Source organism: Miniopterus schreibersii, assembly GCF_964146895.1.
Source record: "Miniopterus schreibersii genome assembly, chromosome: 11".
In the NCBI taxonomy this organism is placed as follows: Eukaryota; Metazoa; Chordata; class Mammalia; order Chiroptera; family Miniopteridae; genus Miniopterus; species Miniopterus schreibersii.
In genome coordinates this window covers 22,878,410-22,894,390 of record NC_138111.1, presented here as the reverse complement: position 1 = coordinate 22,894,390, position 15,981 = coordinate 22,878,410, and the positions used below count along the sequence as shown (strand labels likewise).

The 15,981-nt window shown below is 40.1% G+C and overlaps 2 protein-coding genes across 2 annotated transcripts in view; one reads left to right on the top strand and one right to left on the bottom strand.

Moving 5' to 3' along the window:
- INVS (inversin) overlaps positions 1 to 10,072 on the top strand; it is a 94,229-nt gene extending 84,157 nt beyond the window's left edge. Inside the window, exons 15-17 of the mRNA XM_081150690.1 lie at positions 4,521 to 4,750; positions 5,455 to 5,529; positions 8,299 to 10,072. Coding sequence (XP_081006816.1) covers positions 4,521 to 4,750; positions 5,455 to 5,529; positions 8,299 to 8,405 — 412 coding nt within the window. The 3' untranslated portion in view covers positions 8,406 to 10,072. The remainder of the gene's footprint in view (positions 1 to 4,520; positions 4,751 to 5,454; positions 5,530 to 8,298) is intronic.
- Positions 9,993 to 15,981, bottom strand: part of TEX10 (testis expressed 10) — a 34,059-nt gene continuing 28,070 nt past the window's right edge. The window contains exons 13-15 of the mRNA XM_081150691.1: positions 15,027 to 15,208; positions 11,334 to 11,544; positions 9,993 to 10,204 (exon numbers count right to left, since the gene is read on the bottom strand). Coding sequence (XP_081006817.1) covers positions 10,064 to 10,204; positions 11,334 to 11,544; positions 15,027 to 15,208 — 534 coding nt within the window. The 3' untranslated portion in view covers positions 9,993 to 10,063. The remainder of the gene's footprint in view (positions 10,205 to 11,333; positions 11,545 to 15,026; positions 15,209 to 15,981) is intronic.

Here is a 15,981-nt window from a genome sequence, read left to right as displayed (position 1 = left end):
GCATAATACCCTTAAGTTTCATCCATGTTGTTGCAGGGTTTCCTTCTATTTTATAGCTGAATAATATTCCATGGTCTATATCACAACTTCTGTCTCCATTCGTGTGTCGGTGGACACTGGTTATTTCCACCACCTGGCTATTGTAATGCTGCTGTGAGCTCGAGGGTGTAGATGTCTCTTCAACATACTGTTTTAATTTCTTCAGTTATATACCCAGGTGTGGTAATGCTGGATCATATGGTAGTTCTACTCACACCTCGTTTCTAGGTCTCCCATCTCAAACAATTCGGTTCTCAGAAAAAATGTCTGTTGTTGAGCCAAACTTTGGCTTTTGACCTAACAACCCTTTCATGCTGATACCTCATCATGACAAAAAGCATCTCTCAGACAGCAAAGGAGAGAATGCTTTTGTTGCTGGTAAAATCAACAATTAGCACAATTTTAAAACATAAAGCGGCCACCAAGAGTGCTAACGTTGCTAAGGGTGTGAAAGAAACAGTTTTCACAGGCAATTGAAGTAGGAAAACTGTTGTTGATTTGGATAAACAAAAGCACTTAGCCAGTGACAGCATTTCAGACAGGGATTTATGAACAAGTGAAGATGCTGCATGCTGACCTGCAAGACAGCCCTGGAACAAGTGCTGAAAGTGATTCGTTTAAGGCTAGTAGGGAGTAGTTTCATAAATTTAGGAAAATAAGTGTTTATTTGTAGATTAAACAGTACATTAATTTTTGTGAGTGGTGTAAGATAGGGATGTAGTTTCATTCTTTTACATGTGAGTATCCAACTTTCCCAGCACCATTTGTTGAAGAAACTCTTTTTCCATTGAGTATTCTTGACTCCCTTGTCAAATATTAGTTGACCGTACATGAATGGATTTGTTTCTGGGATCTCAATTGTGTTCCATTGGTCTGTGTGTTTTTATACCAGTACCATACTGTTTTGATTACGACAACTTTAAATATTGCTTGAAATTGGGAAGTGACGCCTCCCACTTTGCTGTTCTTTCTCAGGATTATTTTGGCTATCCAGGGTCTTTTGTGGTTCATACAAATTTTAGAATTGTTTGTTCTACTTCTGTAAAAAAATTTTTTTTTTAAATGCCATTGGAATCTTGATAGGTACTGCATTGAATTTATGGCTTTGGGTAGTGTGACATTTTAACAGTATTAATTCTTCCAATCCATGAACACAGGATAGACACTTTTCCATTAATTTGTGTGTTCTTCAATTTCCTTCATCAATGTCTTAGAGACTTTTCACCTTGGTTACATTTACTCTTAAGCATTCTATTGTTTTTTATACTATTGTGAATGGGATCCTTTTATTTTTTTTCAGATGTGTTATTAGTGTATAGAAACACCACTGATTTTTGTATGTTAGTTTTGTCTCCTGCAAATTTACTGAATTTGTTGATTAGGTCTAACAGTTCTTTGGTGGCATCTTAGGATTTTCTATATATAAAAAATCCTGTCGCCTGCAAAGTTTTATACCTCTCTTTCCAATTTTGATGCATTTTACTATAACCAGAGAATTCTACATTACCTTATGTTTTTATGATGTTAATTAGCATCCTTTTACTTCCACTTAAAAGACCTCCCTTTAACACTCTGTAAGGCAGGTCTCGTGGTGATGAACTCTTTGAGCTGTTGTTTGTTTAGGGAAGTCTTTACCTCTCCTTAATTTCTGAAGGACAGCTTTGCCAGGTATAGAGTTTTTGGTTGGCAGATGTGTGTTTTTCAATACTTCAAACATACCATCTCATTCTGATTTCTGAAAAGTTTCTGTTGAGAAATCTGCCATTAGTCTTATGTCAGTTCCCTTGTATGTAACTTCTCTCTTTTCTTTTGCTGCTTTCAAAATTATTTGACTTTTGACAATTTAATCATAATGTCCTATTCAGGTCCAACCTATTTGAGGTTCTTTGGGCCTCATGAATCTGGACGTCCATCTGTCTTCCCAGGTTTGGGAAGTTTGCAGTCATTATTGCTTTAAATATACTTTCTGTCCCTTTCTTTCTTCTTCTGGAATTCCCATATGTAGATATTATTTCTTTTAAATGTGTCCCGTAAGTCCTGCAGGCTTCCTTTTACTCGTTTTTTATTTCTCTAACTGGGTAATTTGAAATGTCCTGTCCACTAGGTCACTGCGTGGTCAAGTCTGCTTTTGAATTCAGTTTCAATTCAATTCTCTCTTGAATTCTTCAGTCGTATTTTGTTTGGTGCTTTTTTTTGGTGGTTTCTATTTCTTTGTTGAACTTCTTCCTATTTTGTTCATGCATTGTCTTCCTAATTTTGTTGTCTATGTGTTCTTGCAGTTCACTAAACTTCTTTAAGATATTATTCTGTATTTTTTGTCTGACAGTTCATAGAGCTCTATTTCTTTAAGGTCAGGTATCAGAGATACTTGTTTCTTTTGGTGATGTCATGTTTACCTGATTTTTCATGATTCTTGTTTACTTAAGTTGCTATCTGCACATTTGAGTAAGCAGTTTCCTTTCACAGATTTGCTTTGACAGAGACAGTTCACCAATCAGCTCAGTTGGGTTTCTGGATGTGTCTGCTCATTAAGCTCCTGGGCAGCTGAGGCTTCTGTCTCTTTTTGGACGGGGCCACTGCCAAAGTTCTGGGAGAGGGGTGCAGTTGCTAAGAACAGTTGGATAGGACTACTGGCTTGGTTTCCTGCCCAAGCAAGGCTGTAGGATGAGCTCTGTGGTTGCATGGGTTGTCTGATCAGGCTTAATAGTCAGTTGGGACTGGGTACTATACTTAGCAATAGGCAGGGCTGTGAATTAGCTTTCCCGCCCTGGCAGGGAAGCAGGACAGGCCCCCCAGCTCAGTGACTGGGTACTCTAATCGGGCAAGACTGCACGGAATTCTCCGGCCAAACAGCCACTGATTTTGCTCTGCAGACAGAGAAAGCCATGGGCTGTGCTCTTTGTTCAAGTACCACTGTAAGAAGGACTGTTGGGTGGGCTATGCAGGTTCCTCTGTGCTCTGATTAGGTTCCCTGGTAGGACAGGCTGTATTCAGCAATGGCTGGGGATATAAATTACTTTCCCTGCCCAGGCAATGGGAGTACTGATCTCTAGGGGCAGCAAGGCTCTTTGATTGTGATCTTGATTCAAGCTGACCCCAAGTTCCCTGCCTGAATGGTGCTATTGGCCTTGTTCTGCAGATGATCAGCTGTCTGTCATACTCTCTGCCTGAGTGTCGCTGGGTTACGCAGCTTCCAGGTGGTCTGGCCAGCATCTCTGGTTAGGGAGGGGCCAGGAGCTGTAATCAGCAGTGAGTTGAGCTATAACTGCCTGAGTGAGGTCAGACTAGGCCCCAGGGTCAAGATTCTTCATTTAAGGACCTAAATCAGGTAGACTTGCATGCTCCTGAGTTCCCTGGTCAGCCTGTGTCACCATCTTGGCTCTGCATATGAGCAAACCACTGGTTGGGACTACTGCTTGGATGCTGCAGGTGGGAACTCAGTCTGCAAAGATCCATGTGCTGGTTGTTGCAAGTTCCTCCCCTCTTCTGTGTCACAGTCAGATTCCCTTGTACTCCTCACAGGGCGAGAAGCAACCCACAATGTTGGGGCGCTGGATGTCCGCTCTGGGTTCTCTTTTCCTAATGGAGGAGCTGTAGGCTCAATGTAGACCTCAGTGTGGTGTTACGCTGGCCCGAGGGAGGGGCAATGCTGTCATCATGTAGCACTCCTCTTACCCTTTTTATATGGTCTGTCTTGGTCTCTGGTACAGGGGGGACAAGCCTCTAGATCCTAGAAATCCCATATTCTAGGATCTTCTCAGTGGTGTCTTGTCCATGAACAGTTATTAGTTGTTCTTTTGATGAGGGAGAGTGAAGTTGGGAATGACCTATGTCACCATCTGGGTGATGTCACCTCAACTCAGCCTTTATCAGACTCATAACATCTGCCTCACAGATTTAGTTTCAGGCTTAATCATAGGGAAAGTGCCTGGTATACAACAGGTCCTGAACAAATGTTGGCTTCTTCCAGTGTAGCCCAGCCTTCCAACCTCCTTCCCTCACTAAATAGACAATGCTTCTCACACATCTCTTACTGACTTGCCTGCGCAAATGCCCATACCTCTCTGCGCATGCCCATCCTGCTGCCTAGAACGCCCTTTTCTGATTGGCTAAGTTTCTACTCATCCTTTAAAACCCAGCACGAAGATCAGCCTTATAGTCTTAACAAACCACTACAAACGATCAGTTCCACATCTGTCTATGCTATCGAGCTCCTCGCTCTCTGTACTTTTAATACTGTATTTGTTTACACATCGGCCTGTCCTGTCTGAGGGCAAAGACTCATCTTACTGATCCCTTATTCAGGAACCGTTCGATGGAAAAAGCCAGAATCCAACATACTGCTACTGAAATTAGAATGGGAGCTTGAAGGAATCTCCCCAGTTCAACAAATACTCTTCCTATAGCTTCTAGGAACCTTAAGAAAATTTAGTTTTCTCAGTACTGTGATTTAAAGCCTCTCCCTTCTCTGATCTCGCCAGCTACCAGCTCAGGAAGCATCTGTCCTACCTTCTGCGTATGAAGCAGCATGGAGCCAGAGATATGGACAGGTGGCACAGAGAGTGCATGGCATTGCTCCTCCGGGTCTGGAGGAAGGAACTGGTACTAAACCCCCCAAAGACCACTGCAGTAAGCAGGACCGCCAAGAATCCATCCAAGAGCAGCTCGGGCACAAAGTCCTCCAGGCACTCAGTGCTCAAGCAAATCTACGGTAACTGTCTTTCTAGGCACTCTGTAGTTTACAAGCACCCCCAGGGTTACATCAGAATCTGAAATGGGATTTCATTGCATTGGGCAAACCTCCTTTCAGGTAGGAACTTTAATATACTTCAGTCACCAACAGAATCTCAGCACCATGTTTAGTGCCTCCCTTCCAGAAATTCCAGATCATAATTGGTTTGAGATGAGGCATTCTGGCATCTCGACCCAGAGAGCCTTCTAGCCAAGAGATTTTCTGCTGGGCTTCATAACTGAAAGGCTTACCACTGCAGCCTCTCCAGGCCACTACTTGGGTCTTCCCCTGACTTGACCAATTTGGAGGACTCGAAGCACAGGCCATCACTGGAACTGTAGGTCACTTTGCTGAGATAGTACAGGGTTGCCTATCTGTGGGAATGACCCAAACCCAAGCATTACAGGAAGTACTTGTTTAGCAGATGAACTGCTGCAAATTAAAACAAACTGAGCAGAGAACAGGTTCCCCAACAGAAAAAAAATTGAACCAAAGCACCTTTAACAGATCTGTGGCCCAGGCAGCAAAATTCCAGAACTCACCCCTTGGCCTATATGGTATTTCCACACCACATCCAATTAGGCCGACACTTGCAAGCTCAAGCCTTCACTCAAGGAATTCAGAACTTGGTCAGGCCACTGCTGTCATTGGTGAGATAGATGACCATTGTTGGTTGATTTCAGGTTGTTCTCAAGAAGGGAAAGTGCATCATCCCACAAGATCTTCAAAAGCCCATTCTGTGCTGCATCTCAACTCAGGTAAGGCAGCCACTGGCAAAGTATGTTGGGAAGACAGTGTGGGGAAACACATTTCCTTTTTTATTTCATCCCCAAAGACAGAGAACTCACTCCCAGGGGTTTCCAATGGCCACTTGATTTCAGGTAGACAGGTGTTTTTCATGCCCCTTTCATGGAATTATTACTGCAGTCAACATCTGTCTCCATAAGAGGCAAGTTATTTTTATGCCCAAAGCTTTGTTAAAATCACCTCCAGTGGAACAATAAATGGTAGCTGCTATTGCTCACCTCAGCTTATTCACATAAAGGAAGGGGAAGTGGAAGTACTGTTTTTCTTCAAAGTCATACCTTGGGAGTTCTTGTTCCATTTTGGTTCCACATTAAGCCCACCTCCTTCCTAAAGATGGGAAGAGATCCTCAACCACAAATCCTGGCTTTCGCCTTTTAGGGCCTCACAAGGAAGACACTAATATTTAATAGCATATCCAGCGCAGGCTCAACTGTGCACACTTTTGCTTATACAGGAGCAGCTCAGGGAACTTTCTTTTCAGCTGCAAAACAAGGGTGTTTTACTCAGGGCCCCTTCATTCACACCAGCATTAAGTTTGGGTGATAAGTTCAGTGCTGTCAGCAGTTAATGCCAGGTCCGGTGTTCCTCGTGGGTGACTATGACAACACGCTGCCCCCGTCCTCCCCGATCCCGTCATCCTGCAGGACAGAGTGCAGCTGGGAAGGTGAACAATGACTGTCAGCATGAACTTTAACATTCATTTAGTTTTCAATGGGGAGGGGGGGGACTTAAGAAGTAGGGGGAGAGTAATTACTGCCAAATCTTAAGAGTCAGGCAACTCATGTAACATAGGCAGGCTGATCAGGGAATGGTGGGTGGGGTAGTTGGGAACTTTCAAAGGAATTAAGGCCCATAGTTCTATGTGAAAAAAAATAATCATTATACTTGAATGAAGGACAGATTCCAAAACAGAACTGTCAGATTTAACTACCAGACAAGCAGCATTTAGATAAACATCATAAACTAGAGCATTTTTTTTACTTTGTCTCAAGAGAAAAATCCAGTACTATGAGAAATCTTTAAAAATGAAGGTGGTTTAGCAGTATAAAAGGTTTTTAAAGGACAACTCAAAGAAATGCACAGTGGTTTCCTAAGACCTCATGTGAACAGTTTGTTTTCCCTACACACGTCATTCTGGCAGGCTTAAAAACAGACAAGGCTTAGAGAATCTTTCCCTAAGCCTAAACCTGGGGCGACACCAGCTTTTCTTAGGCTCACTCACCCCCACTAACCGTCAGCCAGCGAATAAGGTGGATGGTCGCAGAGATGCTAGCTACAGTTTAGCTGAAGCCTGTGTTTCATACAGAAAACATGTCTAAGTAATTTCCACAATATGGGTATGACTTGAACATACATGTAAGTTTCTGCAATGTGAAATCACAGATGTCAGACTGAACAAAAAGAAGAAATCTAACTTTGGTCTTCAAACGTTGACTAGAAATGTTAATTCATTTTTTGCTTTGAGAATTCAGTAGAGTTAAGGATCTTCTGATTTTGCTCACTGTTGTTTAGCAGACGGAAATGGTTTGGCACACTGTAGTATTCAGATATTTGAGTGAAAACTGTTGCTCCCAACCTCCAACATGGGGAGAGGCTTTGGAGGTGCCCTTACCTCTTATAAAGGAGCAGAAAGTGAGCTGGAAAGAGCAAAAGGAACAGCATCCATGGGCTGTTTCTCTACACGTATTCAGGAGACAGCAATCCCTGTTCTCTACTCTTCCACCCACCCCCTGCAAGTTACCCACAAATAGCAGCATAGTAATGATGAGAGTGTGTGTTTGTGTATATACATACATGAACAGGCTCTCCTGTATTTTGTGGTCCAGCTCTTTAAAAATAAAAGAACTTCCTTAAAAAAATCCATTCCAACGAATAGAATAACCATGGCTTAAGTGATTACTAGTAACAGTGCCCTGTTGTATGAAGAATATTCCTGCCCACCTAGAGCAGGGCATGCAGATGAAACCTCAAGACTTGAAAGAGTAAAGCAGCCGAAAAACATGCCCAAGTTCCAAACAGCAGCTCACTTTCAAATAATTTTATTGAAGTAACAGTAATCAAAACGGGAGAGAAAAAGAAAGACATATGTTTTTAACTTTTTAAAAGTACTCACCTTTCATGTTTGCTTCTTTGCTCCTCAGAAAGTTAGGAGCGCATAGCATTATGGCCTCAGCAAGGTCTTAACCGTTTGGGGCCTCAATATCCTCACTTGTTAAATGAGAGGGTTGAGTACACCACCTATTTTTCCAACTGTGGCTTCCTATAATTTTATAATTTCAAAGTCATATAAAGGCCTAGAAGATCCATTTGAAGTTTGATATGCCTATCAGTCTATCACCTGAAGTTTTCAAAACAAATTTTCTAGAATGGACTATAGCCAAGTATGTGGCACATGCAGTTAGAAGATATGTATGTGTATATGTAAGTTTATATTGTTATATTGGGGAGGTGCACTGAGAAAGATACACGTTATTCCAGGCTGACTGAAGGTTCGCACCCACTCCTTCACTCAAGATTCTTAAGAGATGTCATGTATCTTTGAGACGACGGAAAATGCAAGGCTGATAAATCATCCTGTCTCCACGATACACTGGCCATCACCTTTTTCAGCACCATGTATAATCCAAAACTAAACCCTTTTTTCCTTACCTCCAGTCAACTCTTACCTTCAGCATTAAAATTAGTAACTTGAATATCTACCTGGTATTTGTTTTTAACAGTGAGCAACTTGCAGTGTATACACCTTCTTGAGAACAGTGGAAGATCAAAGAATTTTTCTTATAACCTGCAATCAGCTACTCAATCAAAATACAAAACAAAGCCTTGACTGCCTATGAAGGAAGACTGTGTCCGGAATAGCTAGTACATAGCTAATTCTCTGCTGATTTTCTTTTACATCTTGGGAGAACTTGAATATCTGTGCCTGAAGCCTTGTTAGCCTGAAAATGTGACAACTGAAAGAAAACGTCGGAATTTCTTCCTGCTCTTAGCCAGCACTGTTTGGATATTATTGTAACCTGTGCTAGGAAGGCCAGGGTAGACTATGCCTATGCAAAACTGCCTAGCTGTCTGCCTCCACCTAGAAAGGAGAATGTATAACTCAGTCAAGTCCAAGTAAAACTAAGAACACGGGGGCTGCTGGGTTGGGATTCCTGCCAGCCAGTTGGTGCAGGCCTGGTTTTTTGGCGTCAGTGAAGAACCTAAATGAGATGGGGAGGAGCCTGTCCTACAGTAGCCACCTTCATTTCACTATTTTCCTGGAATCTCATCCAACAAATTTCATTACAGACACCACGTCCTATTATTCCAACATTATCAGTTTTAAGTTTTAGACCAGGATCATGATCTAGTGTTTGCTTTTGGAAATTATCTGTAAGACCACAGTAGGTGCTCTGTTCACTGCTGTTGGCCCTTACACTTTACAGTTCGTGTTAGCCGCTGAAAGCCACAGGCTGCTACGCCCTCCTATGAACGGAGGTACTGGTATCACACGACACCAAGGAAATCAGCCAGACCACTGATGCACAAGATATAGATTCAGGCCTTAACATTCCACTTGCATTTTCTGATCAACCTGCAGAGGCGAGCAATCATATCAAAATGCCATTCCTGTGCCACTCTGCTAACTACACAGAGCTAAGAATACCTGGTTTAAATGAAATCTAGTGATTGAGGGCTTTTTCACTTTTTTAAGGGCAAAGCTAATATAGGAATGTAGACAGGCATAAACAGGGACATGGTAGGCTCACATGTACTTCTAGGACTGCTTCCATTTTCTTAAGGTTACTGTTGCCCTTGTCCTGACAGTAAGAGAGATAGGAAGCAATAAAATGTTAATTCCCTTGATTTTTTAAAAACAGTTTGCTAATTAAATTATTTCATGATTAGAAAAATGAATATATCATAGAAATCACGATATATAGCTGGTAATTTTTGAAGAACTATAATAAGTTAGAAAATCATTAGTAGAAAATCACTTTGAAAGTAATTGTCGTAATCAGACCAACCACCATTTAGGTATAGGAAAATCTAAAACAACTGTAGCACTGTCTTAAAATCTTGCTCCTGCACTGAGGGCTTCAGAACCTCTGTAAATAACAACTCCCTAGTGAGAAGCTCATGTCATCATGGATAAGATAACCACCCCCAAACGAAACAAAAACTGGTTCCTGTTGCTACTGAATAAACTGGAACTGAGAACATAAAAAATGAGGTTTGCCTATTTGGGATCACAAAGATTTAGCTGATTTCTTGGTAAATACTAGACGGTACCATGTTATCACTCTGAATTTTGTAAATATTTAGTTCCTATGAAATGTAAAATATGCTGCCACGTATCACATGCTAGTCCAGGAAGCCAGCCTGTATTGTTTTCCTACCTTAGTGCAAAAGAAGGTTCATAAACAACTTCTTTAAAAGTTCAGCTTTAATGACAAACATTTATTACATCAGTCTCTCTTCAAAATTAGATGTGAATAAACAATTTTAAACAGGAAGTGCCATGGTGCCTCTTTCATATACTGTATTCACCACGCTGGGCCCCTGAGGATGCCCAGTGACATACACGTTAAAGCAGTAATGTAAGTCTGTGAGCCACTGCTCTTGAACACCTCCACTCTTCAAAGTCTGCAGAGAAAAACAAGAGTAATTTGAGAATTCTACTAAGACTGCTATGCTACCTGAAGTGTTTTTCACATCCAAACATCTCAGAGCCACTGCAAAAGTATCCTCATCTGTAAATCACCACAGGAAATCTTATTGGAAAAGGACCTCTTAATTAGGCATTACTAGGCAGTGAAAATTCTAGTTACAAATGACACACCGGTTTCTCGTTTGGTTCCCACCCACATATGCTAGGAACTAATGAAATTTCACTACCCACCATCCCTACACTCCAGACTTCCTCCCTTTGGCATTCTAGAGTCTCTCGATCTGTGTACAGGGCTGATGACAATTTCTGTCATTCCCTTCCTTATGGAGGTGGGTTGATTGTCCAACCTCAGAATGACCCAAATTTTTGACTGTCCTCCCACTATTTCTGAATTACTATTACATACAGCAATTAATGACCCCCCAATCAAATATCTATACCAAAAAAAAACCCTCCCTAATTCTTCCAAACTAAAAACACCAAAGGAATCTGATAAGAAAACTCCACCCACCTTCACCCCCCAAAAACACACACCTGAACAAAGAACCAACCATTAGACAAAGTTGAAGCCTGCAACTTCCTTTCCCTGACTTCTTAGTCTTCAGAGAACTAGAAATTGGCCTGGTTTATTTCTGCTAAATAATTTCCTAATGACAGTTAACATTTGTTGAGCAATTAAATGTCAGCTACACTAAAAACTTTACTTGGCTGATTTTTATTAATGGTCCCCCAAAACCAACAAAGTTACTATTAGTCCCATTTCTACACCTAGGAAAACAAGCTTGGATTAAGTTAAAAAAAAAACTTGCAGAACTATCACAGTTAATCAACAGTCTTTATTAGAATCCAGGTAGCAGTGACTCTGAGGCTTGTACCTTTTCCAACTAAGCTGCCTACCACCTTAATTCAGTTTGAATAGTTTAAAGTTTTCGAAGCTGATTCTGGGGTCAAAGAAATCCCACAGATTAAGTGACAGTCAGGGACTAGACTACAGGAGAAACCCAGGAAATCACCACACAGGGCTTAATTCCAGGAGTTGGTCAATGAACAGGAATCCTATGCACCCCCAGCCCTTCCCATGAATCCTTGTTCCACGCTTCTTACCGTGATATTCTTGATGATCTGCTGCACCAAGATGGCATTCGTCAACATGTGAGTCCTGAGGGGTGCGTGCTGAAGCAGCAGACGAAGCAGCTGGCCCACAACAGGCAGCTCCTCAGGAGCAGCTCTGTTCACACGCAGGCTCTGCAGCATCAACCTGAGGACTCGAGGCAGGAGAGCCAGGACGGAGACACATACCCCCCACAGCTTGTCCCTACAATAAAAGCAACAAAAATGAGTTGGTGAGCCAACATGTATGAGAAAAGTACCGTTTCTACAGTTCCCAAAACTGAAAATGTCCTTTAAGAAACATGGTGGTGTCTCCTTGCACCATACAATAAACTCAAAATGGATTAAAGACTTAAATGTAAGATTCAGAACCATGAAACTCCTACAAGAAAACATAGGCAGTAATCTCTGACTTTTCTCTCGGCAATATTTTTTTCTGATATGTATCCCCGGGCAGGGGAAACAAGAAAGAGGAGGAGGAATCCATCAAACTAAAAGCTTCTGCACTGCAAAGAAAACTATCCACAAAATGGAAAGACAACCCACTGAATGGGAGAAGAGCCCCACCTGCTCCCAAAATAAGGGAGAATTCCTGCACCAGGAAAACAGAGCCAAATGTGACTGACAGGAACTTTACCACCAAGAACAAGCAAGAATGTCAAAGAGCCAAGGAAAAAGCCAGGTTAGATCAAAGACAACAAAACAATAGCTGATGAAATAAAAACTCAATAGGAGGGTTAAATAAAATTAGCGAAGTAGATGTTCAGAGATAGAGGACAGAATGGGAAGCTCCCTATGTGTAAAAGGACTTTTTAGAAGATAATAGGGGAGGTAACAGTCAGAAAAAGTAACAGTATCTCCAAGACCTGAAGGAAAAAAAACACCAAGTCTTCAGATGAAAGGAGCACGCTAAGTCTCAAACCTATGCCAGATAAGTCCGGATCTGCAACACAACAAAGATAAAGGGAAACCAGTGAAAGTGGAGAAAAGATCACTAGCTACAAACCAAGAGGGCTCAGTCACACAGATTTTTCATGACTAACAAGCCTGGTGGACAACAGAGTAGTTTCTTCGCAGTCCAGTAGCCACTGTTTTGAAGAACTCGGGTTGGAAAAGCATGATGATTTTTTGGCCAGCACTTGTGAAAACAAAGGCTCCCAGTAATTTGACTGGCACTTATTATTTGTAATCTCACAAACACCTTCTCTAAGGGGTAGGTGTAGCCTGAAAGGAAATTTAAGTACAGGCATACCCCACTTTTTAAAAGTTCACATTACTCCACTTTGCTGTTACAAAAGACCTGTATTAATGCCTGTTTTTGCTAACCAAAAGATATCCAAAGAGTTTCACTTTTACAAGGTGAAATCGAAATAGTGTTCAGTATCTGTTTTGCAGCAATGCACACCTGAGCAGCAAAAGTTGGGCGACCAAGCTCCTCGGGCAGCTACACTCAGCATCAAGCCGCCATAGCTTTGAGCTGTGTTTGTGAGCATGTGTGCTTTATCTCCATTTATTTTGTGCATCCATTAGAAGATGTGTCCTAAGGTATCAGAAAAGCCTAGGAGAGCTCTTAAGGTGTCATGCTTAGTGTATAACTGGATGAAATTAAGCATTTTGATAGTGGTTGTGTGTGTTGAATTTGTGTCTGGGAACACTCAAAAATTTTTCCATATAAATGAATTGTAATTTCTTAGCTTTGTGCATTTTGGTTTATAAGTTTTCATAGGAACACTACTTTTGCATAGGAGAGGAAACCTGCATCTAAGACTCTGGCTGCCAATAATTCCTTGTGACTAAGTAATGTCAACCCAAGAGACGCACAGGGTCCTGGTAATATCAACCTTTTCAATACCCAGTATAAAACACTTTTAAAGCAAGGATTTTAAACAGGCAAAAAGTATTACATACACTGAATTTTGTTCAGTCTAGCCACATAAAGTCAAAACATGATGTACCTCTGAAGAAACTACAAAAGATATTTGAAACTTATTAAAGTGTTCAAGAAAACGGCTATGTTTCAAGTGACAAGAAATGACAAACAGCAATATACACATTTCGTAAGTGGGGGTGATTATAAAATTTTTAGAACTCAGAAGTTCCTTGTTATTTAGAAAGCCTTCTATTGATGTATCAAACATAAAGTTTGATGATACGTAAGAAAAATACCATCAAACCTGTATGTGTAAGGTGTACAGTGCACAGTGTATTTACAGTGAAATTCACAAAGTTTTAAATACACACAGTCAGCTGAAAAAATCCAAATGCTGTTGACAGTAAAATGGGTACATTATGGTACATTTGTATAACAGAATACTACAGAGCATGGGTACTGGGCCACAGCCCATCCAGTTCACTGCCTATATTTGTAAATAAAGTTTTACTGAAATACAGCCACACCTATTCATTTATGTATTACTTGCTTGCTTTCACACTACAAGAGTAGAGTTGAGAAGTTCTGATGAGATTTCATACCTCAGAAAACCTAAAATATTTACTGAGTCTTTACAGAAAGAAATTTGCTAACCCCTGGTATAAAGAAACAAAAATGAATGAAATAAATTTCTGCATCAACATGAATGACTCAATGATGAAAATCAAATCACAAAATCCTTTTATATAAAATTCTTAAAAATACGCAAGAGCAAAACAATGTTATTGTTTACAAATAAATGCACATAAAAATTTTAAATAAAAAGGAAGAAGGTGATAAACCCAAAAGTGATCTCTGGGGTTGCAGAAGAGAAATGTAACTGTGGAGAATACATGGAACAATGTTCTATTTCTGAACTGGAAGGTTGGTTAAATGAATGTTCAGTTTAAGCTTACTCTTTAAACTATATAAATGTTTTATACAATCATGTATATTTTTATGACATCTAAAAGTTCAAAAAAGACTAGAAAGGCAAACATCAAAAATTTTTCTTTTCTTCTATTTATTCATCTGTTAGATATTTTAAAAACCTCCTGCAATGAATTTTAATGGGTATACCATTAAGAACATAAGCATGAGAACAGCTTTTTAAAATTAAAATGAAATATTCCAAACTATCCTAGAATCTTTAGTCCAAATTTCAGATAGGAACAAAAGTATTGATTAATTGTAACAGTAGCATCTTAAAACAATTTCCTTAAATCTAAGAACTTAAAATTCCACTCTGGCTAGTTCTAATGAAGCCCAAAGCAAAATACAAAGGCTTGTACTAATAAACTCATCCTTCTAAAGGTAGAATTTCTTTTGTTACTAGACTTATAGCAATGTTAATAAGGAAAGCTCTCAAAAAACTTTACAATGCTATCTAACTTTTCAAGTTTGTTATTTAAAGGAAAAAATAAATATGAAAAATTCTCACACCACAAAGGGTATTCATGAAAGAACAACAAAAAAGCTCTGGTGATGGAAGAAGACTTGACTTGGGGTGGTGAACACACAACACAATATACAGATGATGTGTTGTAGAATTGTGCACCTGAAACCTATATAATTTTATCAACCAATGTCACCCCAATAAATTCGATCTAAAACAGAAAAAAGAAAAGGATAGCTAGGTTTATACAAACTCTGAAAGAGAATTTAGGATATTTCTAAAATCTAATTCTCTTTCACTCTTAATTTTTTTAATTGATTGATTGGGAAGGAGGGAATGGAACAGGTAAGGAAAAAAAGTTAAAGAATATAAAAACTATTACCTCTTTCTTAGATGCTCTGCTTCTCCTCTCTCTAAAGTGAGCAGAAAATACAGAAGACTGTAGCAACAGGAAGCCAGAAAGGGCATCAGAGTCTCACTAAGTACACACGTATGATCCAGGAGCCTACAGATAACACCCAAAACACAGCCAGCCGTGCTGTCAGGAATTACGGTGAACCCAACCTAGGCAGAGAAAAACAAGATTAATGACATCTACACGGTAGTCCCCCCCTCTTCCCTTCCCCAGGATAAAACCAAATCCTATTAACTGGAGGGTTAACCTTACAACACTTTTATGAAAACTAATCTATACATAATACAAGTCACCTGCCACACCCTGAGGTCCTATTTTCCTTTGAGAATTTAATCTCTACCTTAAATGATTTTGAAAACACGCAAACTCAAGAAATACCATTAACCCAATCCACTGCTTCCCCTCATGACAAAATCTAAAACTTTTAGATATTATAATTTCTACTAATGGTTAGAAATATCATTTCAAAGGATTATTTCATGCATCCAAGGAAAATCTTGATACCAACAATCACACTTACATGATCTTTAGATTATTCAAACTGGAAAACTCTAATATCTGACACCACCCCCATCCCAGGTAATTAAATATACAAAATAGAATTCATTTTGCAATCAGCCTTCCCCTGTCCTTTGTTCAGCTAGTCATTCAGACATGACCAAGTACTGCAGTCAAGAAGCTATTACTTAACACTTAATTGCTTCATGCCCCCAAACCCAGATAAGGAACATCATGGAATCCTAATTCATTTGAATTCTGTATAAACTGTAAGGTGGGCTCTAACTTGTAACTGTATGTATACCTGGCTTAAATCTCCTAGAAACTACTGTTGAATAATCATAAAAAAGTCTATAGGCCTCTGAGGTCTTAACCTTTCCATCAGGCTGTCTGAAAATAATGGCCGAGACTGACTGGCATGCTG